The sequence below is a fragment of the Microcaecilia unicolor genome, chromosome 1 (genome assembly GCF_901765095.1).
Source record: "Microcaecilia unicolor chromosome 1, aMicUni1.1, whole genome shotgun sequence".
NCBI classification, from domain to species: domain Eukaryota; kingdom Metazoa; phylum Chordata; class Amphibia; order Gymnophiona; family Siphonopidae; genus Microcaecilia; species Microcaecilia unicolor.
Genome location: NC_044031.1, coordinates 726,540,980 through 726,567,052, shown reverse-complemented (window position 1 = coordinate 726,567,052; position 26,073 = coordinate 726,540,980). Strand labels below are relative to the sequence as shown.

Below are 26,073 nucleotides of genomic sequence, written 5' to 3'. Positions count from 1 at the left end.
TGGTTATATTAGAGGTTGGTCTTGATATATTCAATTAATTTATTTGACTGGGTGATCAGACAACTGGATCAAGGGAGAGTGCTTAATGTGATAAACTTAGTAAAGTCTTTGTCACATTTGAGTTATCTTGGCATGGGCACTAAAGAGATTCACTGGCTTAGAAACTGGTTGAATGGAAGGTGATAAAGGGTAGTAGTAAATGGAATTCATTTAAACGAAAGAGATGTTACCAGTGGTGTGCCATAATGATCAGTTCTGGGTCTGGTTCTTTTTATTATTATTGTAAGCAATATTGCAGTAGGCTGTCTGGTAAGGTTTGCCTCTTTGTAGATGATACCAAAATCTGCAATAGGGTAGACATCTCTGATAGTGTGGATAACTCAAGGAGGGATCTAGCAAAGCTTGAAGAATATTCTCGAATTTGGCATCTAAGATTTAATGCTGGAAAATTCAGGGTTATGCATTTGGGCTCCAAAAACTCAACAGAAGAGTACAGTATAGGGGATGAAGTACTGTGCACAAAAGAAGAGCAGGGCTTGGCAATCTGATGACCTTAAGGTGGCCAAACAAGTAGAAAAAGCAGTGGCAAAAACTGAAGGATGGTAAGGTGAACAGGAAGAGGAATGGACAAGCAATAAAAATGAGGTGATAGTGCCTCTTTATAAGCCTCTGGTAAGACCACACCTTCAAAAAGATATACAAAGGATGGATTCATTCCAGTAGGCAGCTACTAAAATAAGTACATAAGTAATGCCATACTGGGAAAAGACCAAGGGTCCATCGAGCCCAGCATCTTGTCCACGACAGCGGCCAATCCAGGCCAAGGGCACCTGGCAAGCTTCCCAAACGTACAAACATTCTATACATGTTATTCCTGGGATTTTGGATTTTTCCAAGTCCGTTTAGTAGCGGTTTATGGACTTGTCCTTTAGGAAACCGTCCAACCCCTTTTTAAACTCTGCTAAGCTAACCGCCTTCACCATATTTTCCGGCAATGAATTCCAGAGTTTAATTACACGTTGGGTGAAGAAACATTTTCTCCGATTTGTTTTAAATTTACTACACTGTAGTTTAATCGCATGCCCCCTAGTCCTACTATTTTTGGAAAGCGTGAACAGACGCTTCACATCCACCTGTTCCACTCCACTCATTATTTTATATACCTCTATCATGTCTCCCCTCAGCCGTCTCTTCTCCAAGCTGAATAGCCCTAGCCTCCTTAGTCTTTCTTCATAGGGAAGTCGTCCCATCCCCGCTATCATTTTAGTCGCCCTTCGCTGCACCTTTTCCAATTCTACTATATCTTTCTTGAGATGCGGCGACCAGAATTGAACACAATACTCAAGGTGCGGTCGCACCATGGAGCGATACAACGGCATTATAACATCCTCACACCTGTTTTCCATACCTTTCCTAATAATACCCAACATTCTATTCGCTTTCCTAGCCGCAGCAGCACACTGAGCAGAAGGTTTCAGTGTGTTATCGACGACGACACCCAGATCCCTTTCTTGGTCCGTAACTCCTAACGTGGAACCTTGCATGACGTAGCTATAATTCGGGTTCTTTTTTCCCACATGCATCACCTTGCACTTGCTCACATTAAACGTCATCTGCCATTTAGCCGCCCAGTCTCCCAGTCTCGTAAGGTCCTCTTGTAATTTTTCACAATCCTGTCGCGAGTTAACGACTTTGAATAAGCTTTGTGTCATCAGCAAATTTAATTACCTCGCTAGTTACTCCCATCTCTAAATCATTTATAAATATATTAAAAAGCAGCGGTCCCAGCACAGACCCCTGAGGAACCCCACTAACTACCCTTCTCCATTGTGAATACTGCCCATTTAACCCCACTCTCTGTTTCCTATCCTTCAACCAGTTTTTAATCCACAATAAGACATTTCCTCCTATCCCATGACCCTCCAATTTCCTCTGTAGCCTTTCATGAGGTACCTTGTCAAACGCCTTTTGAAAATCCAGATACACAATATCAACCGGCTCCCCTTTGTCCACATGTTTGTTTACTCCTTCAAAGAGTTTTCATCATAAAGTGTATGGGAAAAAACTTATAGAACCCAATATGTATACTTTGGAGGAAAGGCAGGGGAGGGGATATATGATATAAACATTTACGGTAAATACCTCCTTGGCATATATGCAAAAGAGGAGAGTCTCTTTCAACTTAAAAGAAGTTCTGAAATGAGGGAGCATGGGTTGAAGGTGAAAGGGGACAGACTCAGGAATAATCTAAAGCTATATTTCTTTATGGAAAGAGTGGTGGATGGGTGGAATGGCCTCCCAGTGGAGGTGATGGAGATGAATTCAAGAACGCATGAGACAAGCAGTACCATGGCGGTTCCCACCAGACCCTGCCACATCCAGATACTGGTCGCTCTTGCCATGATCTGGCACCAGTGCCTCCAGCCTCGACACATCCACTTCCTGGCACTAGTGGCTCCCTCCAAATGGCGTGGTTTCCACCACATTTAGTCTCTGGTGGCTCCCACCAAATGGCTCACCCTCGTGGCACTAGAAATGCTCTTCCAGTCCACGGCCCCAGATGCAGGGTGTCTCGGGGGGGGGGGGGGGCTCTTATTTCAGATGCCTCCTTTCCCCTTTATAAACCATTCACACACTGCAAACAGGGCCTCAGTATCAGGTCCTGTATGCTGTGGTTCTGCCTGTGTGCTTCCTGGTTTGCATTTCATCTGACTTCTGCATGGTTACCAACACTCCGTGGATTTCTGCCTGACCTGACTTCTAGATTGCTGCCTGACCTGACTTCTGCATGGATACCGACACTCTCTGGATTGTTGCCTGACATGAGACGGTGGTGGATGCTTGGAATGCCATCCCGCGGGAGGTGGTGGAGATGAAAACGGTAACGGAATTCAAACATGCGTGGGATATGCATAAAGGAATCCTGTGCAGTAGGAATGGATCCTCAGAAGTTTAGCCAAAATTGGGTGGCGGAGCAGGTGGGGGAAGAGAGGTTGGTGGTTGGGAGGCGAGGATAGTGGAGGGCAGACTTATACGGTCTGTGCCAGAGCCGGTGATGGGAGGCGGGACTGGTGGTTGGGAGGCGGGAAATACTGCTGGGCAGACTTGTACGGTCTGTGCCCTGAAAAAGGCAGGTTCAAATCAAGGTAAGGTATACACATATGAGTTTATCTTGTTGGGCAGACTGGATGGACCATGCAGGTCTTTTTCTGCCGTCATCTACTATGTTACTATGTATTTCTTCCTAGATACTGACACTCCCTAGATTGCTGTCTGACCTGACTTCTTCCTGGATACCGACACTCCCTGGATTGTTGTCTGCCCTGTTTCCATCTAAATTCCAGCCCTGCCGGGGCCCTCATCACAGACCTAGAGTCTTTCTTAGTCCTTTCTCTTCTCAATGGCTCTGACCTTCGACTGAGGATTCCTAATCCTCTTTAGTGACCACACTAGGACTCACTTCAACTTCAAAGAGCAACACTGTGACAGAATATTGAGGCCATGAGTTCATCCGACAAACCCTCGATTCCAGACCTTGCTCAGACCCTTCAACAGCAGCAGTCAAAACTGCAACATCTTTCTGGGGTGCTCTCAACTAAACACCCTCCAAGCTACTATTCACTCAGGGACCACCCCCTCAGGACCTACATTACCACCTGCTGTTGCCCCTTCACTTTGATTTCCAGATCCACCGCAGTTAGATGGGAACCCCCAAGGATGTTGAGGATTTTTGAACCAGAGCCCGATGTATTTTGAGTTACAGTCTGCCAATTTTCCTTCCAATAGGATCAAGGTTACATAAATTATATCAATTCTGTCCAGGCAGGTCTTGGCCTCGGCTTCTCCCCTCTGAGAGCAACAGGATCCCATCCTCACGGACCTGCCAACCTTTCTAAGGCATTTCTGACTTGTCTTTGATGTTCCTGGATGACCCTTCTCCGCAGCAAGTGAATTCCTCCATTTACAACAGGGGTCATTTATGCTTGGGAGCTTCCGGATACTAGCCTCAGAACTCTGCTGGAATCAAGAGGCTCTGATAGCCATCTTCTGGCAAGGCCTTCAAGGCAGGATCAAGGACAAGCTTGCCAGTCGAGAGACACCAACTACCTTAAATGAACTTATCACTCTTTGCATCCGGATCAATGTGTGGTACCAGGAGCAGGCACAATAATCGAGTATGGTGAGACGGCTTCCTCGCCTGGCACCTCGTTTCAGCATCCTATGAACCCTCTCAGTTGCATGCTGTATTGGAATGGTATCCTAGCGTGCCAAAAATTTGGTTCAAATAGAGCAAGTATTGGCTCTAAGATGTTTATGAGAATGGGTGTGACAGAGAAACTTGCCTTTGCCAAAGAATATGGGTAGCCTATTTTTGAGGGTTACCAGAGATTTTTGGTGAAAGGACAAATATTTTAGAAGGAAATCAATATTTTCAATTTATACCTGTGAGAAATAACCCTAATTTAACAGTGAAAATTGGCCCACATCTATTACAGGACTGGGAATCTAAGAGGATTTACTCTTTGGGCCAGCTTTGGACTCAAACACTCACTGTTCATTAATGCTTCATACATCCACTTCTGACCCTCATCCCCCGTAATTCCACATCACTCATACACTTACTCACAGAAATATGTACACCAGATGTCTTTGTGTCTCAATACTGCCCTTTAAGTTTCCCACTGTCTCCCCCCAATGTTTCCATGTTGATGTCCCACTGTTAAATTCCTAACGATACTTCGATGGTCTCGCATAACTTGTACAATGTAACCCATAACCAAGTTGTAACAAATGTATTTCCATTATTCATATCTTATTGTAAGCCACACTGAACCCGCAAAGAGGTGGGAAAATATGGGATACAAATGCAATAAATAAATAAATAAAAATTCTTACCTTTGCTTCCCTGCAAGATTTATATTATTTAGAGGACAAGGCTGTATCATTATATGAACCAGAAACTGGTTAAACTGGATTTACAGAAGGACTTAACACCTGTGGAAAAATGTTTGTTGGGCAGTAGAAGTAAGGGGGGCATCACTAGATTTTTACAAATGATTGACGACGAAAGTTGATCTTGGCATAGGAACATTTATGTATTTATTTGTATGCCACATGATCCCAAACAAGTATGAGTTCAATGTGGTTTACAATAAACAGTATAGGACATATAATAAAGAATAATGCATAAGAAAGCAATTTGTTGTATGATTCCAATTTTACAATACAGTATCATAAACATACTGATGCAGGGATCACTTTAAGTGACAGAAGCAAGTCTTTGAATTAATAAACTTTTGGAACGAGTAAAAAATCGATTTACTTCTACTTGTTCTACACCACTCAGGATTTTGTAGACTTCAATCATATCTCCCCTGTGGCTGTGATAGTAAATGAAACGGGGAGAGGGAGGCAGAGAAGTTTGAAATAAATGTAAAGTTTAGACTGTTTGAAACATTTGAACAGTTTTTTAAAGAGAAAATCTAGAAATATACAGGTCAATACTGAGCCGATGCCATTCAGTGTTTTTATAAATGGTGACCATTGCCAGCTAATTTACTCCTGGATATTCAAGGCTGGGCCATGTCTGGCACCAGCACTGAATATCTGGTCAACAGCTGTACCCAGTAATTGTGCTAGTACGGGTCGATATTCAATGTCATACCCATATAGCTAACCAGGCAAAGATAGGACTGCTATTTAACTGGACCTATCTGCCTGGCTAGCTATGCAGACACCAGTGCCCAAATAACTCCTGGCTCTGCCCAGACTCTGACCTAGACCTAATTAGATTGTAAGCTCTGTCATAAGCACATAAGCACCGCCATACTAGGAAAAATCTACCATATTCTAGCTTCATCTTGTGTCCTCTGGTTCTATTATTGTTTGAAAGTGTAAACAAACGCTTCACATCTGTCCGCTCTACTCCGCTCATTATCTTGTAGACTTCTTTCATATCACCCCTCAGCCGCCTTTTCTCCAAGCTGAAGAGCCCTAACCTTCTCAGCCTTTCCTCATAGGGAAGTCGTTCCATCCCTTTTATCATTTTTCTCTGCACCTTCTCCAATTCCTTTATATCTTTTTTGAGAGCAGGGACTGTCTCTTCATGTTCAAGTGTACAGCGCTGCATAAGTCTAGTAGCGCTATAGAAATTATAAGTACTAGTAGTAGTGGTAGACCACTCTGGTGCTGCCTTGACAGTACTGTGGCGGTCAGAGGGGATATTCAGCACCATTTAACTGGGCAGTGCTGCTGGATACCCCTCTCCAGACCCGCTCAGTGCAATTTAATTGAGCAGAAGCCTCTCCTGCCTCACCCATTAATGTATTATAAATGTTACAGGAAAGCCTTCCTAAGGAGAAAGATTCACCTTTTTGTAATGCAGTGAAAGACTGCAGAAGACGCTTGAAAAAAAAAAAGAAATAATGGCTGGCTCCATTTTGCTGAAAACGAGTGCTTGCAAGATCCCGCCAGAGCACAGTTTCTTTCTCATGGATATAAAACATTCTGATTCACCAATTGGCAGCAAAGCCAAAGATACCAGAGTGCACTCAGGAAGTGTAAATTCAAGTCCCTGATGTTATCAATTACACCAAGGATCAAATAATACAAAAGAGGGCGGAAATGAATAGTGGAAGAAAAAAATATAGAATGTTCCATCACATCTGAAACATACATGGAATTTCTTCAGCTTAACAGACTTATGTGTTATAGTTATATTTGCCTGATGCAGAAGAAAGAGAAAGATGCAGATTGATGGGAAAGACTCACATTGTTGCCGCACGTCTTGTACCGAATGTTGCGTCCTTCGCAGCTCCTGTAGGGAGATGATATGATGGGGGGGAGGGGGAAAAAAGAAAACTTATTTTAGAGATATTTGGAAGCAAGAACATGTTCTCAAAATTAAGTGCACTTTTCATTTAATTATATAGATAAAGTACAGCTGTGGAACTCTGTGGTAATTAATTAAGGGGGTAATTTTATCACAGTGAGCCAATATGGTACCTCATCTGTACAGGAAAGTGGGTGCCTACTTCCTGTTTTAGAATGCTAGTATAACTTAGTGGTGTTCCTTGGAGAGCTAACACCCAGGGCGGATTGCCGCTGCACACTCCCCTCCCCCAAGTGCAGCATCAACACCCCCTGGGTGCAGCGTCGTCTCCACGGTGCATCACCTCTAAACACCCCCCCTCCGGGTACATTGCTCTTATCTCCTGGGGTGCTGGGAGCAGCCGCACAGCTATCAGCGCCACCAGTTCCCTGCTCTCTCTGCCCCAGAACAGGAAGTAACATCAGAGGGAGCCGGGAATTAGCAGAGCCGACAGCCGTGTGGCTGCTCCCTGCCCCCTCTCCTCCTGCAGCATGCACCTGTCTCTCTCTGCCCTGGAACAGGAAGTAACATTAGAGGGAGCAAAGAACTGGAAGAGCCGACAGCCGCACGGCTGCTCCCTGCACCCCCCCCCCTGCAGCGTGCACCCAGGGCGGACCTCCTCCATCGCCCCACCCTTGGTACACCAGTGGTGTAATGGGTAATGTGTAAGTATGAGTCTTGCCTGTGTTCTGCCAGACTCCACTTATGTGTACCTGTAAAATATATGCTATGTAAGATATAGGCATATTTACAGAACAGTGTTTAGGCAGATTTTTGGCATTTACACATATCTATGCCATTACTCTTTTCTATTTCTGGACTACTTGAATTGAACAAACTGCCTCTTAGGCTAAAGAAGGAGTCTCAATTGGGTGTCCTGGCTTAAATGATACATGGTGAATGTGATATTTGTTGGGAAAAAAAAGGAGGGACACAGATTAGTTGTTAAATTGTGGGAGCATATAATGGAAAAAGATAGTGGTATGATATGACCATTTTGAATAAGTGTTTGGGCAAGTAACATGAAAAGGTATTGAGCAAAATGATGACTACGGCTGAATAAAATGTTAGTGGTTGTAAACAGGTGTTAGTAATCCCCCCCCCCCCCCCCCCCCCCCAGGGAGAAAGAGGGAGGTAAAATTGGCCTGTGAGGACAAGGGAAGATGATTTCCTGTGATGGAACCAGGAAAGTCATCTTTTCTTTACTGAGAGGACAGTGTAATCCCCCATTATAATGGAGATTACTAAAAATCATGAGAGAACTTTCCAGAGGTTCTGAGGGGAAGGTTCTGAGCATAGGCACCCGGTATAGGAGGCTTAAAGTGACGGTGGTGTGCTGGAGCAGGCTCGCACCGAGCTGGCTCTCCTCCCTCCCCCCTTCCCTCCGGATCCGGTCACCAACCTGACTCGTCGAATTCTTCGAGGCAGGCAGTGACAGTCTTGCCTGCCCGCTCCGCTGCCAGCGCTGACTCCCCCCGCTGGCGCTGCCGGCGTTCGCACTTTAAAAATGGCCGCCGAGACTTCCAGAGGCCTCGCGAGACTTCTGTAAGTCTCGGCAGCCATTTTGATGCTCGAACGCCGGCAGCGCCAGCGGGGGAGAGTCAGCGCTCGCAGCGGGCAGGCAAAACTGCCTGCCCCGAAGAATTTGAAGAGTCAGGATCCGGAGGGAGGGAGGAGAATTATCGGAACAACTCGGGAAGGGGTGGCAGGGGAGAGAAGGGAGTCGCTGGGCATGGGTGGATGGAGGGGAGAGAACCAAGGGTCATGCTGAGTATGGGTGCATGCAGGTCAGGGGAGAGGAGGGTCACTGCTGGACATGGGTGCATGCAGGGCAGGGGAGAGGAGGGTCACTGCTGGACATGGGGGCAGGGCAGAGGAGGGTCGCTGGGTATGGGTTCATGCAGGGCAGGGGAGAGGAGGGTCACTGCTGGACATGGGTGGATGGAGGGCAGGGGAAGGAGGGTCACCGGGCATGGGTGCATGCAGGGCAGGGCAGAGGAGGGTCACTGCTGGACATGAGTGCATGCAGGGCAGGGGAGAGGAGGGTCACTGCTGGACATGGGTGGATGCAGGGCAGGGGAAAGGAGGGTCACTGCTGGACATGGGGGCAGGGCAGAGGAGGGTCGCTGGGTATGGGTTCATGCAGGGCAGGGGAGAGGAGGGTCACTGCTGGACATGGGTGGATGCAGGGCAGGGGAAAGGAGGGTCACTGCTGGACATGGGGGCAGGGCAGAGGAGGGTCGCTGGGTATGGGTTCATGCAGGGCAGGGGAGAGGAGGGTCACTGCTGGACATGGGTGGATGGAGGGCAGGGGAAGGAGGGTCACCGGGCATGGGTGCATGCAGGGCAGGGCAGGGCAGAGGAGGGTCACTGCTGGACATGAGTGAATGCAGGGCAGGGGAGAGAAGGGTCACTGCTGGACATGGGGGCAGGGCAGAGGAGGGTCGCTGGGTATGGGTGCATGCAGGGCAGGGGAGAGGAGGGTCATTGCTGGACATGGGTGGATGGAGGGCAGGGGAGAGGAGGGTCACTGGACATGGGTGGATGGAGGGGAGAGAGGAGGGTCACTGCTGGATATGGGTGCATGCAGGGCAGGGGAGAGAAGGGTGACTGGACATGGGTGGATGGAGGGCAGGGGAGAGGAGGGTCACTGGACATGGGTGCATGCAGGGCAGGGGAGAGGAGGGTCACTGCTGGACATGGGTGGATGGAGGACAGGGGAAAGGAGGGTCACTGCTGGACATGGGTGCATGCAGGGCAGGGGAGAGAAGGGTGACTGGACATGGGTGGATGGAGGGCAGGGGAGAGGAGGGTCACTGGACATGGGTGCATGCAGGGCAGGGGGAGAGGAAGGGAGAGAGAAGAAATGCTGGACATGGATGGAGGGGAGGGAAAAGTGAGGAAGGAGATGAGATGAGGGAAAAGGAAGAGAGGAGAAAAACTGCACATGGATGAAGAAAATAGGCAGAAGCTGAGGACCAGAAATGAAGAAGAAAGGAGGAAAGGAAAGAAATAAATGGAAAGGAAGCCCTGGAAACGGAGTTAAGAGGACAGATAGCAGCAGAATCGGCTACTGGGCCAGCATGATCAGAAAAACAAAGTCACCAGACAACAAAGGTAGAAAAGATAATTTTATTTTCATGATAGTGTTTGGAATATGTCCACTTTGAGAATCAGGTGCTCAACATTAAATGTTTATATTTATTTACTTATTTATGGCATTTTATCCCACATTAAACATGAATTAGGGTGTTTTGTGGCTCTACATGAGAATTGTGATATGATCCCTTGTATCATATTGTTGACAGTCTGCATTTTCCGTATGGGTGGTATATTGGTGTATCAGGTCTGCCCAGTGTATGGTACAGTAAGGTTCTGAGTGTGTTTTTGCACAAAGTTGTGCATAGTGTTTTGCAGTTGAGTGATTGTGGTTAGTATGTGCTTTGAGCAACCACTTTATTCTTTGACATATGATACATAGCTAATATCTAAATTTAATAAAAGGTATTAATTGTGACTTTTATATTTATTTATTTATTTTTTCTGTGTGTTATCGGACATTTATGGATTTAAGCTCCACCCCTGGCCCCACCCCTAACCCCGCCCCCTTTAGCCTCCCCAAACAGTTGGGCCACCGACCGCCTATGGTTCTGAGGTTGTGGGTGGTAGTGGATGCAACCCAATGGGGTGGGTTCCTGGGTAAGTTGCAGAAGAAAATGTTTCTGGTTGTTGAATGACAGGAGAGGAAGAGTTAGAAGTTAATAAATAATGTTAATGGGGAGTGCACAAGGTCTTTGGTTGCCTGTACCCCCCTTGGACCCTTGGAGGAGAGGGGGAGTCCTGGATGATTTCAAGAAACTAAGGCTGGCCAAAGAGGAAGGTTTCTGCCAGTAAAGCATTAACCGTGAAGTAGAGGAGTGTTCCATGTTGGGAAGTAGGGGATCCCAGCCTGGAAACAGGAGTGAAGAGCTGTAAGCTGCAACATGACATATTGGAGGTGGAGGTATAGGTTCAAAAAAACCAGCAGGTGGTTAATGGACTGGCTAAAGATAAATTTTTGATTCATAGGAATTGGAGCAAGTCGAAAATCACCTTAGACACTTAAACTTAAGGATTTTGAATTTTCCTAAAGTGTATGGACAAACTCTAATGGTTACATGGAAGAAATCTTTGGTGCAAGCTTTCGAGATGGGAGATACAGCTTCCCCCCCCCCCCCTTCCCAGTTAATAAGGTTCATTATTTGCCTCAGAGAAGAGATAGGCTTGTGGATTTATTGATACTTCTGCAATGGAGTGGAGGAGTAGCCTAATGGTTAATGCAGCAGGCTTTGCTCCTGGCAACCTGGGTTCAATTCCAACTGTAGGACCTTGAGCAAATCACTTAACCCTACATTGCCCCAGGTACAAAAAGCTTAGATTGTGAGTCCTCTAGGGCCAGAGAAAGTACATATAATAGTAACATAGTAAATGACAGCAGATAAAGACCTGTACGTTCCATCCAGTCTGCCCAACAAGATAAACTAATTTTACATGGTACGTGATACTTTATATGTATACCCGAGTTTGATTTGTCCTTGCCTTTCTCAGGGCACAGACCGTAGAAGTCTGCCCAGTACTGTTCTTGTACTAAGTTCTTAAGCTAACATCGAAGCCCCTTAAAATTTACACTCCAGCCCATCCCTATCTATCCAGTCACGATCAGGGTGTAGACCGTAGAAGTCTGCCCTGTATACCTCTAGTAGCACTACAAAAATAAGTAGTAGTAACATTAGAATCTTCTGCAGAAGAAATAGTACCTTACTGGTGAGCTTCATTTTTGAACAAGATTTGAGTGCTACTGAGATTATATTTTTGTAATCTGAGTTTAGAGTATCTGGGACAAAGAATATGGATCTATCCAGATGTCGCAAAAGCCACTCAGGAGAGACACAAATTGTTTCCAGCCATGCAGCAAGAAACTATTTCTTTGGGTGCTTCCCTCATTTTGCGTTATCCTTGTAAGTGTCTGCTGAAATATTTAAATGTTCAGTACATATTCATTTTACCAGAGCAACTATGTTCATTTCTTGATTTAAAGTAGATGTCCAAACTGCCCGCTCCGCCAGCTGCTGGAAGTTAGTGAGATATGTATAATGTAGGGAAGTAATGTGCCATTAAGCTGTTTCTTTATTTTTTTTTTTTTGCCTTAATATGATCTGCATTTGATACTAACTTTGTCCCCTCAATATATGTGTGGGCTAAATTGAAATAACAGGGGTTGGATTTATATTTCCTTTTTATTCTTCCTTTATATGGATATATTTTCTTTTCCTGTATTTTCTAAGTGCTGTTAACAACTTTTACTTGTGATGATTATGTTTAAATTTCATAAATACACTTAAAATTGTAAAAAAAACTTCCCACAAATATTCTCTGCCCTGATACTATGCCTTAGACATTCCTCCCAGATGCAGCCTCTTATAGCTCCCAAGACACCTCCCACCAGGCACATATACTGTAGACATAGGAGCCAACTTTTCAAAATTATTGGGGGTGCTAAGCCCAATGGAAATGACCCCTCCATGGACACATACAAGGAATTTTCTCAATATTGGGGGTACTCAAGCACCCACAGAGTCGGCTCCAATGACTGTAGACACATGACCCCCCTCCCCAAATATTCCCCCAGATACACGCATACAAACATCAGATCATGAAGAGAAATATACAGGCTGTACAATATAAACACCCCACTCACACCCCCATCCCCTGTCAGCCTATCCAGCCACACTTTCTTCATGCCTCGCTCCAAGTCTCCCACACAGACATGCCTGACTCTGCTAACAGAGGAAGGTGAAATGTGCCTTTGTGTCAGCCTCTCAGTATGTACTTTTCAACTTGCTATAACTAAATATGACTTTTCTTGCTTGTGTTCTGTCACACTATATTCAGGCCACCCTTTAGTAAACTCACAGTTCGGTTCAGGATAAACAAACCTAATGAGAACAAACGCTTTATATCCTCCACTATTATTTTAAAGCCATTAGGGGCAAGATGCCCACACGTAAACGTCAAATTGATTACACGCAATTCTCTGCCTTTTGTTCCAGAAATTCAATGCCAGCAGAATGGCAACCCAAGCGAAAGCCATTAACCTTAGCTTGGGAATAGCAGGAGGTGCAGGATCAAAGGCAGTGAGCAGTGGCATGCCAAGAAAACCACAGCAGTTCCAAAACACAGGCAGGAGATTCCAGCATAGGTCTCTAACTTGTAAACACAGCACTTTCAAAAGTTATTCTCCTTTAATGCAAGCCCAAGAAACTAATTTTGACAGCACCCCATTGATTTAAGGCAGCTGAATTTCAGAATAGATACATTGCCTTAACAAAGGTAAAAATTGGTAGGGTTTGGGTTGACTGAAATCTTGAAGTTAAATGATTATTTACAGCGCACTGTTCTTCTGGTGAATCTTTCTCATTACTGATTTCATGCAACTGGTATGCACAACTAGACATGTGGCCAACAGTTCTTTTTTGGTTTTGAGACTTAGGAGCAGGACGAGGGAGAAGGAACAGGGATAATGAAAGCAGCCCTAAACAAAGGTTAAGAAACATGGGCTATGTTTTCCATTCATCTTCTATCATCCACCACTTCCCCTTGACAATCCCTATTTGACTTCAGTTTCTGCAGAGCCCATCTACAGATTCCTGGGTGAAGCCTCTAAAACAGGCTTGTCCAACCTATGGCCTGAGGGCCAGAACCCGGCCCACCAAGTGCTTTTTTCTGGCCCTCAGAAGCTTAGCAATTCCCGTGTTGCTTACAACAGAATTCCTGCTTCACTGCAGTGACTTGGCTCTCTGTGGCTCAAGCTTGCGGAGAGCCAAGTTGTGGTGGGGAAACAGGAATCCTGCTGTTTTCTTCTGTAGCCGAAGCCAGGTTAAGGAAAAGAAACTGAGAGAAGGCTGGGGAAGGGGTGTTCCATGTGTGAGAGTAACTGGGTGGGGTTACATGAGTAAGAGAGAGACTGGGTGAAGGCTAGCGGGGGTTAAGTGAGCAAGAGCGAGACTGGGTGAAATCTGGGGAGGGGATGATGTACCATCATATTTTGGCACTGTTGAAGAAACATGCAGCAAAATACAATGGCACTTCTGTTGGCCCTCCGAACGTTACAAAATATAAAATGTGGCATGTGGCCCCCAATACAAAAGATCGGGCAAGCCTGCTCTAAAGAGAAGTCCCCTCTCTTCCCGGATGATCCTCCTCCCAGCTGTCCAGTACCAACATCTTTGAAAGAAGGCACTCTAAAGAACTGGTACCGTCTACACATTACTTGAGGCTGCACTGTATCTTCTCTATTAGCAATACAAATTCTATAACTTAGGCCACAATTTGGGCACCCACTTTACACACCTACTCCACACTCGTCCTTCCCTACACCCCTTCCCGTGCACTCCGCTCCATGGATAAATCCTTCTTATCTGTTCCCTTCTCCACTACTGCCAACTCCAGACTTCGCGCCTTCTGTCTCGCTGCACCCTATGCCTGGAATAAACTTCCTGAGCCCCTACGTCTTGCCCCATCCTTGGCCACCTTTAAATCTAGACTGAAAGCCCTCCTCTTTAACATTGCTTTTGACTCGTAACCACTTGTAACCACTCGCCTCCACCTACCCTCCTCTCTTCCTTCCCGTTCACATTAATTGATTGATTTGCTTACTTTATTTATTTTTTGTCTATTAGATTGTAAGCTCTTTGAGCAGGGACTGTCTTTCTTCTATGTTTGTGCAGCGCTGCGTATGCCTTGTAGCGCTATAGAAATGCTAAATAGTAGTAGTAGTACACAGGCTGGGAGCCTATTCTGTAAAAACACTTACGCATGTAGCATAAGTCGGGATCGACCTGCCCACGTTTAGCCACGTCCACTTACAACAAGTCTATGGATGTCATAAGTGGGCGAGCTTAAATGTGGCCCTTACGCACCTAACTTTCACCTGTGTATGACCCCTTGCATTTATGTAGTAAGCAATTTTTGCACTTTAATTATAGAATAGAGTTGAGCACTCTGCTAGCACTTACACACCATGGAATAGCATTTTAGAAAGGACGCACAAGCCTACTATTATTACTACTACTTAACATTTCTAGAGCGCTACTAGGGTTACGCAGCGCTGTACAATTTAACAAAGAGAGACAGTCCCTGCTCAAAGAGCTTACAATCTAATAGACAAGTGAACAGTCGGTCCGATAGGGGCAGTCAAAGCCTGATTAGAGACATCCGGATCAGTTTGACTACAATCTGCTGAAGGAGATCCTCTTGTAAAATTAATCCCTGTACTGGCACATGCAGCAGGAGCACCCATTTCACAAAAGCTAATGGTGAAAATACAGAGGTTTGGCACTGCCCTGTCTATGTGGTGATTTAAGACCACAGATGCAGCAGTGCAAAACACTGCACAGCTACAGTAGCACCCAACCATCAACAGTCAGAACCCCTCCTGCACAAAGTCTAACCACCCCATCATTCAGACCCCCCCCTACACACAGCCCATCCCCACCCCCATTCCTCTCCAGTAGAGAGACCCCTGGACTTCCCCAGGTAAGAAAGACCCCTATGTGTGGGCAGAGTTGAACATGTGGTCACCTCCCAGAGATCCCCCAAGGCCCTCAAAATAGCTTTGCTGGATTCAAGAACCCCACCACAACCACCACCCCATCCCACTCACCAGCCTTACTGGGGGCCCCTAATGGCTGATAGGATACGAGGCCTTGAGGTGGGAGAGAGTGGCATTGCTATGTTACTATATATAGCAATGAACACATAATTACTGAACACTAGAGTCCCATGATAAGAAAAATAGAGCTGTCGTGGATAGGATGCTGGGCTCAATGGACCCTTAGTCTTTTCCTAGTGTGGCATTACTTATGTACTTATGTACTTATTATGCAATAAATAAGAGATCAATTAAAAAAAACTTTTAAAAAAGAAAACCAATAGGTGAGCAAATGTAAAATAAATAAATTAAATAAATCAACGTGTGCCAATAAATTATTATATGCGAATACTACACATGAAATGCGTAAAATATAAAGTATACATACAAAAACAATATATATATATATATATATAGAGAGAGAGAGAGAGAGAGAGAGAGAACATGGCTACTGGTCCCACAAAAGAACAATCATAAAAAACATATGATAATAATCATATCGTGTTTTAAAATAAAACATTGTAAAGAGAACCATATTATAACAAGCATATCTGAATATGACAATAATGATACAAATGATAACAAATAATAAAAATATATGGATGAATGAATAAATAAGTGCAAAATAAGGAAGAAAAGCCCAATTGTGAGAGGCCAAATGTACATATAAACATATTTTTTTTGTTACATTTGTACCCTGCGCTTTCCCCACTCATGGGAGGCTCAATGCAGCTTACATGGGGCAATGGAGGGTTAAGTGACTTGCCCAGAGTCACAAGGAGCTGCCTGTGCCTGAAGTGGGAATCAAACCCAGTTCCTCAGTTCCCCAGGACCAAAGTCCACTACCCTAACCACTAGGCCACTCCTCCACTGTTGCTACTATTTGAGATTCTACATGGAATGTTGCTATTCCACTAGCAACATTCCATGTAGAAGTCGGCCCTTGCAGATCACCAATGTGGAATCTCCAATAGTAGCAACATTCCATGTAGAAACTCCAATAGTAGCAACATTCCATGTAGAATCTCCAATAGTATCTATTTTATTTTTGTTACATTTGTACCCCGCACTTTCCCACTCATGGCAGGCTCAATGCGGCTTACATGGGGCAATGGAGAGTTAAGTGACTTGCCCAGAGTCACAAGGAGCTGCCTGTGCCAGAAGTGGGAATCGAACTCAATTCCCCAGGACCAAAGTCCACCACCCTAACCACTAGGCCACTCCTCCACTGTTGCTACTATTGGAGATTCTACATGGAATGTTGCTATTCCACTAGCAACATTCCATGTAGAAGTCGGCCCTTGCAGATCACCAATGTGGCCGCGCAGGCTTCTGCTTCTGTGAGTCTGACGTCCTGCACGTACGTGCAGGACGTCAGACTCACAGAAACAGAAGCCTGCGCAGCCTTCTACATGGAATGTTGCTAGTGGAATAGCAACATTCCATGTAGAATCTCCAATAGCAGCAACATTCCATGTAGAGTCTCCAATAGCAGCACCATTCCATGTAGAATCTCCAATAGTATCTATTTGATTTTTGTTACATTTGTACCCCGCACTTTCCCACTAATGGCAGGCTCAATGCGGCTTACATGGGGCAATGGAGGGTTAAGTGACTTGCCCAGAGTCACAAGGAGCTGCCTGTGCCTGAAGTGGGAATCGAACTCCTCAGTTCCCCAGGACCAAAGTCCACCACCCTAATCACTAGGCCACTCCATTTAAAATATGCATGTGCGTATGTGTAAAATGGAGAGAAAACAAATACAGTATCAAATAGGGAGAAAAATGAAATAATGCTAACTTTGTTTGATGCAATCCTAAAATAATAGCTGTGCTGCTAGAAGCAAAAACAAATGTCTCGGGGTCTAAGCTCCTTTGTCTGTTGAGCCTTTCTCCGTTTCCCACTATATGTTGCAATGCCACTCTCTCCCACCCAGGGGCGTAGCCAGACAACAGATTTTGGGTGGGCCTAGACAAGAATTGGGTGGGCACCAAGTGTTCTATCCCCCCCCCCCCCCCCCCCCAAAAAAAAAAATTATCTCAACTGTTGGGAAAACGCTTCTTTCCACCTTGGCAGCAGGCATGCACTGAAAACTGAGCATGCGCAGGTGCCGGTGTCATGGAGAGTAGCGTTTTCATTACCATCAGGGGAAAATCTTCAGCTGGCGGAGCTTGGGATTCCCACCAGTTACCACTATACATGTGCTACTGTTGGGTGGGCCTGAGCCATAAATGGGTGGGCCCTGGCCCACCCAAGCCCACCTATGGCTACGCCACTGCTGCCACCTCATAGCCTCCTCCTAACCAAAGCAGCCACCAAGACCTCTAGCAGTAATACAGTGATATTACCACTAGGGGTCAGGTATTCATCTATGGGCATTTTCACCAATCCACAAAAAGAACATTGTCTCCTATCCCAAGGATTTTTCATTCTCTCAGAAGTCTCTTATGAGAGATTTTGTCAAATGTTTTCTGAAAATTCAGATGCACTATATCAACTGGCTCACCTTTATCCACATGTTCATTCACACCTTCAAAAAAAAAAAAAAGTAGCAGATTGGTAAAGCATGGCTTCCCTGCTAAATGTATGTTGACTCTTTCCCATTAAACCAGTACTTCTCAACCCAGTCATTGGCACCATCCAGCCAGTTGGGTTTTCAAGATATCCACAATGAATATACATCAGATACATACTAACATGGAGGGCCATTTTCGAAAGAAACGTCTAAGTTGGGATTTGGACGTCTTTGTAAAACGTCCAAATCCGGAGACGGGGAAAAGCATATTTTAGAAAAAAAAGATGGACGTCCATCTTTCGTTTCGAAAATACCAAGGATGTCCTTAGATTTGGACGTCTTTGAGTTGCGGCGATTTTCAAAACCGAAGATGTCCAAGTCAAAAACGTCCAAATCCAAGCCATTTGGACACGGGAGGAGCCAGGATTTCTAGTGCATTGGTCCCCCTAACATGCCAGGACAGCAATTGGGCACCCTAGGGAGCACTGCAGTGGACTTCATAAAATGCTCCAAGGTACACAGAGCTCCCTTACCTTGTGTGCTGACCCCCCAAAACCCACTACCCCCAACTGTACATCACTACCATGGCCTTTACGGGTGAAGGGGGGCACCTAGATGTGGGTACAGAGGGTTTCTGGTGGGTTTTGGAGGGCTTGCTGTTTACTCCACAAATGTAACAGGTAGGGGAGGGTATGGGCCTGGGTCTACCTGTCTGAAGTGCACTGCACCCACTAAAACTGCTCCAGGGACCTGCATGAATTGTCATAGACCTGAGTATGACATCTGAGGCTGGCATAGAGGCTGGCAAGTAATATTTTTAATAATGTTTTTTGAGGGTGGGAGGGGGTTAGTGACCACTGGGGGAGTAATGGGAGGTCATTCCCTAATTCCCTCCAGTGGTCATCTGGTCATTCCGGGCATCTCTTTGTGCCCTATTCATAATAAAAACAGGTCCGGGTGAAAACGTCCAAGTTGTAGTCATGGACGTCTCTGCTTTTTTTTGATTATGGGTCAAAGATGTCCAAGTCTAACGAACACCCAACTCCTGCCTTCACCACGCCTCCGATTCGCCCCCTTGAAATTATACCAATTTGGATGTCTCTGAGAGGTGGATGTCCAAGTACCGATTTATGACGGAAGATGGACGTCTATCTCTTTCGAAAATGAGCCTGATAGTAATAAAGTAGATGACGGAAGATAAAGACCTGTAAGGTCCATCCAGTTTTCCCAACAAGATAAACTCATTCTATGAGCTACTTTATATGTATACCTGACCTTGATTTGTCCTTGCCATTTTCAGGACACAAACCGTAGAAGTCTGCCCAGCACTAGCTTTGCTTCCCAATTACCGGTGTTGCCACCCAATCTCCGTTAAGCTTCTGTGGATCCATTCCTTTTGAACAGGATTCCTTTGTATTTATCCCACGCATTTTTGAATTACATTACTGTTTTCATCTCCACCACCTCCAGCAGGAGGGCATTCAAAGTATCCACCACCCTCTCCGTGGCTTCTATTTTCTCCTTGGTATACAAATCTATCTCACATAGGCACTCCGTATAAGAGGCTTGGGGAGGCTAACCCTCCCCAGCCCTAACTCCTAGTTTGCTCTCCTGCCCAGTCCGCAGCGGCAACACAAAATATGAATTGTCAGCTTCTCTTCCCTTCCCTGCCGCTGACTGCCAACTAAGTGATGGCAAATGAAATGACCAGAGACCTATGTGCAAGGCTGGCATAGAGGCTGGAAAAAATATTTAAAAAATTTTTTTTTGAGGGTGGGAGGGAGTTAGTGACCACTGGGGGAGTAAGGGGAGGTCATCCCCGATTCCCTCCGGTGGTCATCTGGTCATTTAGGGCACATTTTTGTGGCTTGGTTGTAAGAAATAAAGGACCAGGTAAAGTCGTCCAAGTGTTCGTCAGGGACACCCTTCTTTTTTCCATTATCGGTCGAGGACGCCCATGTGTTAGGCACGCCCCAGTCCCGTCTTTGCTACACCTCTGACGCACCCCCGTGAACTTTGGTCATCCCTGTGACGGAAAGCAGTTGAGGACGCCCAAAATCGGCTTTCGATTATGCCAATTTGGGCGACCTTGTGAGAAGGCCGCCCATCTTGCAATTTGTGTCGAAAGATGGGCGTCCTTCTCTTTCGAAAATAAGCCTGCATGTAAGATAGACTTGTATACCAAGGAGTTGGATTTGAACCCTGGTTCTCAGCCTGCTGCTCTAACCATTATATATGGCTAACACAGATAATACATCTGTCCTAATTAAGATTGTAAGCTCTGTCGAGCAGGACTGTCTCTTCATGTTCAAGTGTACAGCGTTGCGTACGTCAAGTAGCACTATAGAAATGATAAGTAGTAGTAGAATAATCCAAACTTGTTTGGTAACTCAATAATAAACTAAAGGGCAGCTGATCTGAAACTTGGTAAACTTTTGGCAACCTACTAAACACATTGATAAGCAAATCATTTTATGGTTGCCAGTAACCACAGGATTTCTTTTACAGAGCTGCCGAACATCACTGTTCACATGGAGCTAAGTGTTAAATCATATACATATATTTCCAGAATGCTGCAAATATTGTTTTGTTTAATATGCTGTATTGGTGCCTTATTTTGATGATTTTTTTTTTGGCACGTAACTCCCTGGAGTGTGTTCAGTGTATATAATACCATCAGTAACAGAGCTACTAGATGGGAGAGAGGTAGCTGTGTTCAAGAGTGCTCCCAATGTCCCTTTACTGCTCACACAGGGCTGAATGTGTCGCTACTCCAAGGATATTAATCATTCCCTATCTCACTCCACCCAAAGCCTGCCCCTCTTTAGCCTCCCCAAACACCGGAGTCACCAACCACCTATGCTATTTCATGAATATTCATTGTGGATATCCTGAAACCCTAACTAGCTGGGTGTGCGCCACGGAATGGGTTGAGAAGCACTGTATTAAACCATGTTTGCCTATGTGTTCAGTAAATTTGGGGGTAATATTCAGCCAGTGACGTTCAGGGTGTTTTTTTAATGCTGACTGTGGCTGGCTAAATTAGCCCTGAATATTCAATGCTGGGCCATGTGCTGGTGTTAATTTAAGTGGTGCTGGTCTCCAGAGCTTATGTGGGTCCCAGTTGATATTCAGCCAGAGGCCACATAAGAAAGTTATGTGGGTCCCAGCTGAATACTGCCCATGACCCACATAACCTGAAAACATTTAAGAAGTCCTCCAGTCCCCCCCCCCTCCCCGACACGAGATCCCTCTAATCCCCCCTGAAACAGGAACCCTATGATTCCCCCCCCCCAGCATGTGAACCCCCGCCCCACCCCCTTCCTACCCTTGCATCATGCAGGATAGGCTCCTCCCCATGCTACCTGTAATCCCTGGTGGTCCAGCAGTGCGATGGGGGCAGGAGCAAAGCCCACTCACTTCTGCTCCAAGCGGCTGCCATTCCCTCTTGCAGCAGCTAGGGACAGAAGTGAGTAGGCTTTGCTCCTGCCCCCACCGCACTGTAGACCACCAGGGATTGCAGGTAGACCTGTGGAGGGGCCTATCGTACATGCTGCAAGGGTGGGAGGGGTTGTGTGATTGAGGGAGGGCGCTTCCATGTCAGGGGGGGATCAGAGGGCTCCCATGTCTGGGAGGGGGATTAGAGGGCTCCGTGTTGGGAAGAGGGCTCCGTGTTGGGGAAGGGAATCGAGGGTCTCTTAAAGGCTTTTCAGATATGTGGGTTCCTGCCAATATTCAGTATCAGGGCCCGAATAGTTATGCAGGTGAATTTAGGCCAGCTTTTGAGCTGTCCCTAATTCTCCCACTTATCTACGTGGGTGCCGGTACTGAACATTAATGGCACCAGCATACCTGCTGGCTCTTTGCCAGTACCACCTCTGATCTGCCCACTTTTTTATTGGATGGTCAGAACCGATATTCAGTGGCACTACCCAGTTAACAGCCACTGAATATTGGTGGTTGGGCAGCAGTGGCGTTCCTAGGGGCGCTGACACCTGGGGCGGATCGCCGATGCGCCCCGCCACCCCGGGTGCAGCGCCCGCCCCCGGAACAGCGTGAACCCCCCCCCCGGCGAAAGAACCCCCCCGGGTGCACACCGCTGGAGGGGGGGTGCCGCGCGCCTGTCGGCTCTTCGTTTCCACGCTCCCTCTGCCCCGGAACAGGAAGTAACCTGTTCCGGGGCAGAGGGAGCATGAAAACGAAGAGCCGACAGGCGCACGGCACCCCCCAGCGGCTTGCACCCGGGGCGGGCGCCCCCCCCGCCCCCCCCCCCCCCCCTTGGTATGCCACTGTTGGGCAGCACTGAGCAACTTAAGCCTGCAGGAGCCTTTTCTGCCAACTGAAGTTGCTTTGAATTTGAGCGCTTTTTTTTTTTTTTTTTTTTTAAATAATTGTTTCTACCATTTTGCCTGGCACCACCATCAGGTTCACCAGTCTGTAGTTTCCCAGATCACTCCTGGAACCTATTTTAAAAACTAGCATTAGATTGGTCACTTTCCCATCTTCATATACCCTGGATGATTGATAGGTGAAAGATTACTAATAGTAGATCTGCAATTTCATTTTTGAAGTCTTTTAGTCCAGCTGATTTACTGCTCTTTAGGGAGTTGATTTTGGCTTCTTATACCTTCCAGGTTCACTGAGATTTGTTTTAGTTCCTCTGTGGCATTACCTTTAAATACAATTTCTGGCATGGGGAGCCCCCTTACATCCTTCTCAGTAAGGACTAAAGCAAAGAATTCATTTTGTCTCTCTGCCATAGCCTTTTCCTCCCTGTGTGACCCTCTTACTCCTTGATGATCTCATAATCCAAATGACTACCTTACAGACTTTCTGCTTCTAATATACCTGACAAAGACTGTACTATGAGGTTTTGCCTCCATGATAAGCATCTCTGCAGATTCTCTTTTAGCTTTTCTTATCAGTGCTTTGCATTTAACTTCCCTTTGCTTTTGCTGCTTCCTGAATTGTTTTTTTCATTTGGATCCTTTTTCTGTTTTCTGAAAGATGTTCTTTTGGTTCTAATACCCTTTTTCACCTCACCTTTTAACCACACTGGTTATCATTTGGCCTTCCTTCCACCTTTTTAAATATGTGGCATACGTCTGGTCTGGGCTTCCACAATGGTATTTTTAAATAGTGTTCATGCCTGATTTAATCTCCTAACTTTTGCAGCTGATACATTTTAGCTTCTGTTTGACCTTTCCCCTCGTTTAATCATAGTTACCCTTGTGATGGTTAAATGCTGACACATTACATTTCCTTAGTGTCTTCCTTCCAGTTATCTCAGATTTTTTCATGTTATGACTAATATTGCCAAGTGGACCTGTGGAAGTATGGCTAGCTGACAGGCCTGGGCCCTTAACAACTATAGCCAGTTAAAAGTAAAACAAAGGCAGTTTATTGATATACAGGGAGAGGAGTAACCTATTTCTTCCACAAGTGAGGAGAAATAAACATGCAAAAGGTCGGTCTCTGTTCTCAAGAGTTCTCCCCATGGACTGCTCCCACAGGGCCACAGCACACACTCTCAAAAAGACAGCATAGTCTCTGGCCTGGAGTCCCAGAGTTAAAGTTCTATCCTTCAGTATTCAAAAACAGTTGGGTCTAACTTATCCCTAAAGTCCAAAGTTACACTTTTCAGCAGCCTACCTTAGTGGAGCTTCTGCAGCTTACACTTCTGTGGTGGAAGCATAAGGTGTAGGACTTCTCTTCTCTTCTCTCCTCGTGGCCTCTCTGCTTTGTCCTGCCAGAGGGCTTTTAACTTCCTACTCTCTCCGAGCCCTTCCCTCCTGATTCAGCAAGGTGCCTACGCTATTCCCTGCCTTAAGGTAGCTCAGTTTCAGCCTCAGTGAGGGGGTGTCCTTAATGAAACCCTGTCTTGTACTACCTACTCCCTCAGAGGACCCAACACAATTACATCTCCCACCAGGTCCTGCATTCCAGTAAGGACTAGATCTAAAATAGCTCCCCTTTTTGTCAGTTCCTGAACCAGTAGTTAAATGAAGCCATCACTTAAGTGTCTTTATAAAATAGTAGCTCAAATCCTGCAGAAATCACAGGCAAAATTAACCCACATACATTTACATCAGCTTCAGAGCAGATGTAAATATATAAGTGTACAATATGCATAAATAAATATATTTTCTAAACTAGATATATAATTCACAACTCTACCTAAACTGTACTTCAGAATACCCCTCCACCAAATGTGATCTGGCCATCAGAAGTACTTTATGTGGACACATTTTATAAAAGGCATTATGTATGCATATGCTGATAATATATATATATATATATATATATATATATATATATATATATATATATATATATATATATATATATATATATAATCAGCATATGTATGCAGAAGCTTAGCTGAGATTAGGTGGCAGAGCCGGTGGTGGGAGGCGGGGCTGGTGGTTGGGAGGCGAGGATAGTGCTGGTCAGACTTATACAGTCTGTCCAGGAGCTGGTGGTTGGGAGGCAGGGATAGTGCTGGGCAGACTTATACAGTCTGTGCCCTGAAAATGACAGATACAAATCAAGGTAAGGTATACACAAAAAGCACATATGAGTTTATCTTGTGGGCAGACCTAGAGATGGGAATAACTAGTGAGGTAATTAAATTCGCCGATGACACAAAATTATTCAGGGTCGTCAAGTCGCAGGAGGAATGTGAACGATTACAGGAGGACCTTGCGAGACTGGGAGAATGGGCGTGCAAGTGGCAGATGAAGTTCAATGTTGACAAGTGCAAAGTGATGCATGTGGGTAAGAGGAACCCGAATTATAGCTACGTCTTGCAAGGTTCCGCGTTAGGAGTTACGGATCAAGAAAGGGATCTGGGTGTCGTCGTCGATGATACGCTGAAACCTTCTGCTCAGTGTGCTGCTGCGGCTAGGAAAGCGAATAGAATGTTGGGTGTTATTAGGAAGGGTATGGAGTCCAGGTGTGCAGATGTTATAATGCCGTTGTATCGCTCCATGGTGCGACCGCACCTGGAGTATTGTGTTCAGTACTGGTCTCCGTATCTCAAAAAAGATATAGTAGAATTGGAAAAGGTACAGCGAAGGGCGACGAAAATGATAGTGGGGATGGGACGACTTTCCTATGAAGAGAGGCTGAGAAGGCTAGGGCTTTTCAGCTTGGAGAAGAGACGGCTGAGGGGAGATATGATAGAAGTGTATAAAATAATGAGTGGAATGGATCGGGTGGAGGTGAAGCGACTGTTCACGCTATCCAAAAATACTAGGACTAGAGGGCATGAGTTGAAGCTACAGTGTGGTAAATTTAAAACGAATCGGAGAAAATTTTTCTTCACCCAACGTGTAATTAGACTCTGGAATTCATTGCCGGAGAACGTGGTACGGGCGGTTAGCTTGACGGAGTTTAAAAAGGGGTTAGATAGATTCCTAAAGGACAAGTCCATAGACCGCTATTAAATGGACTGGAAAAATTCCTCATTTTTAGGTACAACTTGTCTGGAATGTTTTTACGTTTGGGGAGCGTGCCAGGTGCCCTTGACCTGGATTGGCCACTGTCGGTGACAGGATGCTGGGCTAGATGGACCTTTGGTCTTTCCCAGTATGGCACTACTTATGTACTTATGTACTTATGTACTTATGATGGGCCATGCAGGTCTTTTTCTGCCATCATCTACTATGTTACTATGTAGATAGATAGATAGATAGATAGATAGATAGATAGATAGATAGATAGATAGATAGATAGATAGATAGATAGATAGATAGATAGATAGATAGATAGATAGATATAAATGACTTTATAAAATTATCCCACAGCAGTTCCATTGTTGATATTATGTGAAGCCCAGTTTTGCAAAGGGTGTCTAGGTATGAATTGGGAAATGCATAATTCTGTGAATTTACAAAGGCTCTGTGAACACACAGCCTTTTGTAAAATATGTATAAGGACACCCAGAGATACGCATGCAAGACCCAGCACATCCATCAGAAACAATCATTTTAGCTA

General features: G+C 45.4%; 1 protein-coding gene across 2 annotated transcripts in view; it reads right to left on the bottom strand.

The window, feature by feature from the left end:
* ADAMTSL3 (ADAMTS like 3) overlaps positions 1-26,073 on the bottom strand; it is a 650,803-nt gene that overhangs the window by 312,703 nt on the left and 312,027 nt on the right. For both annotated transcript variants that reach the window (XM_030189627.1, XM_030189628.1), the window contains exon 5: positions 6,772-6,817. In XM_030189627.1, the coding sequence (XP_030045487.1) occupies positions 6,772-6,817 (46 nt within the window). The remainder of the gene's footprint in view (positions 1-6,771; positions 6,818-26,073) is intronic.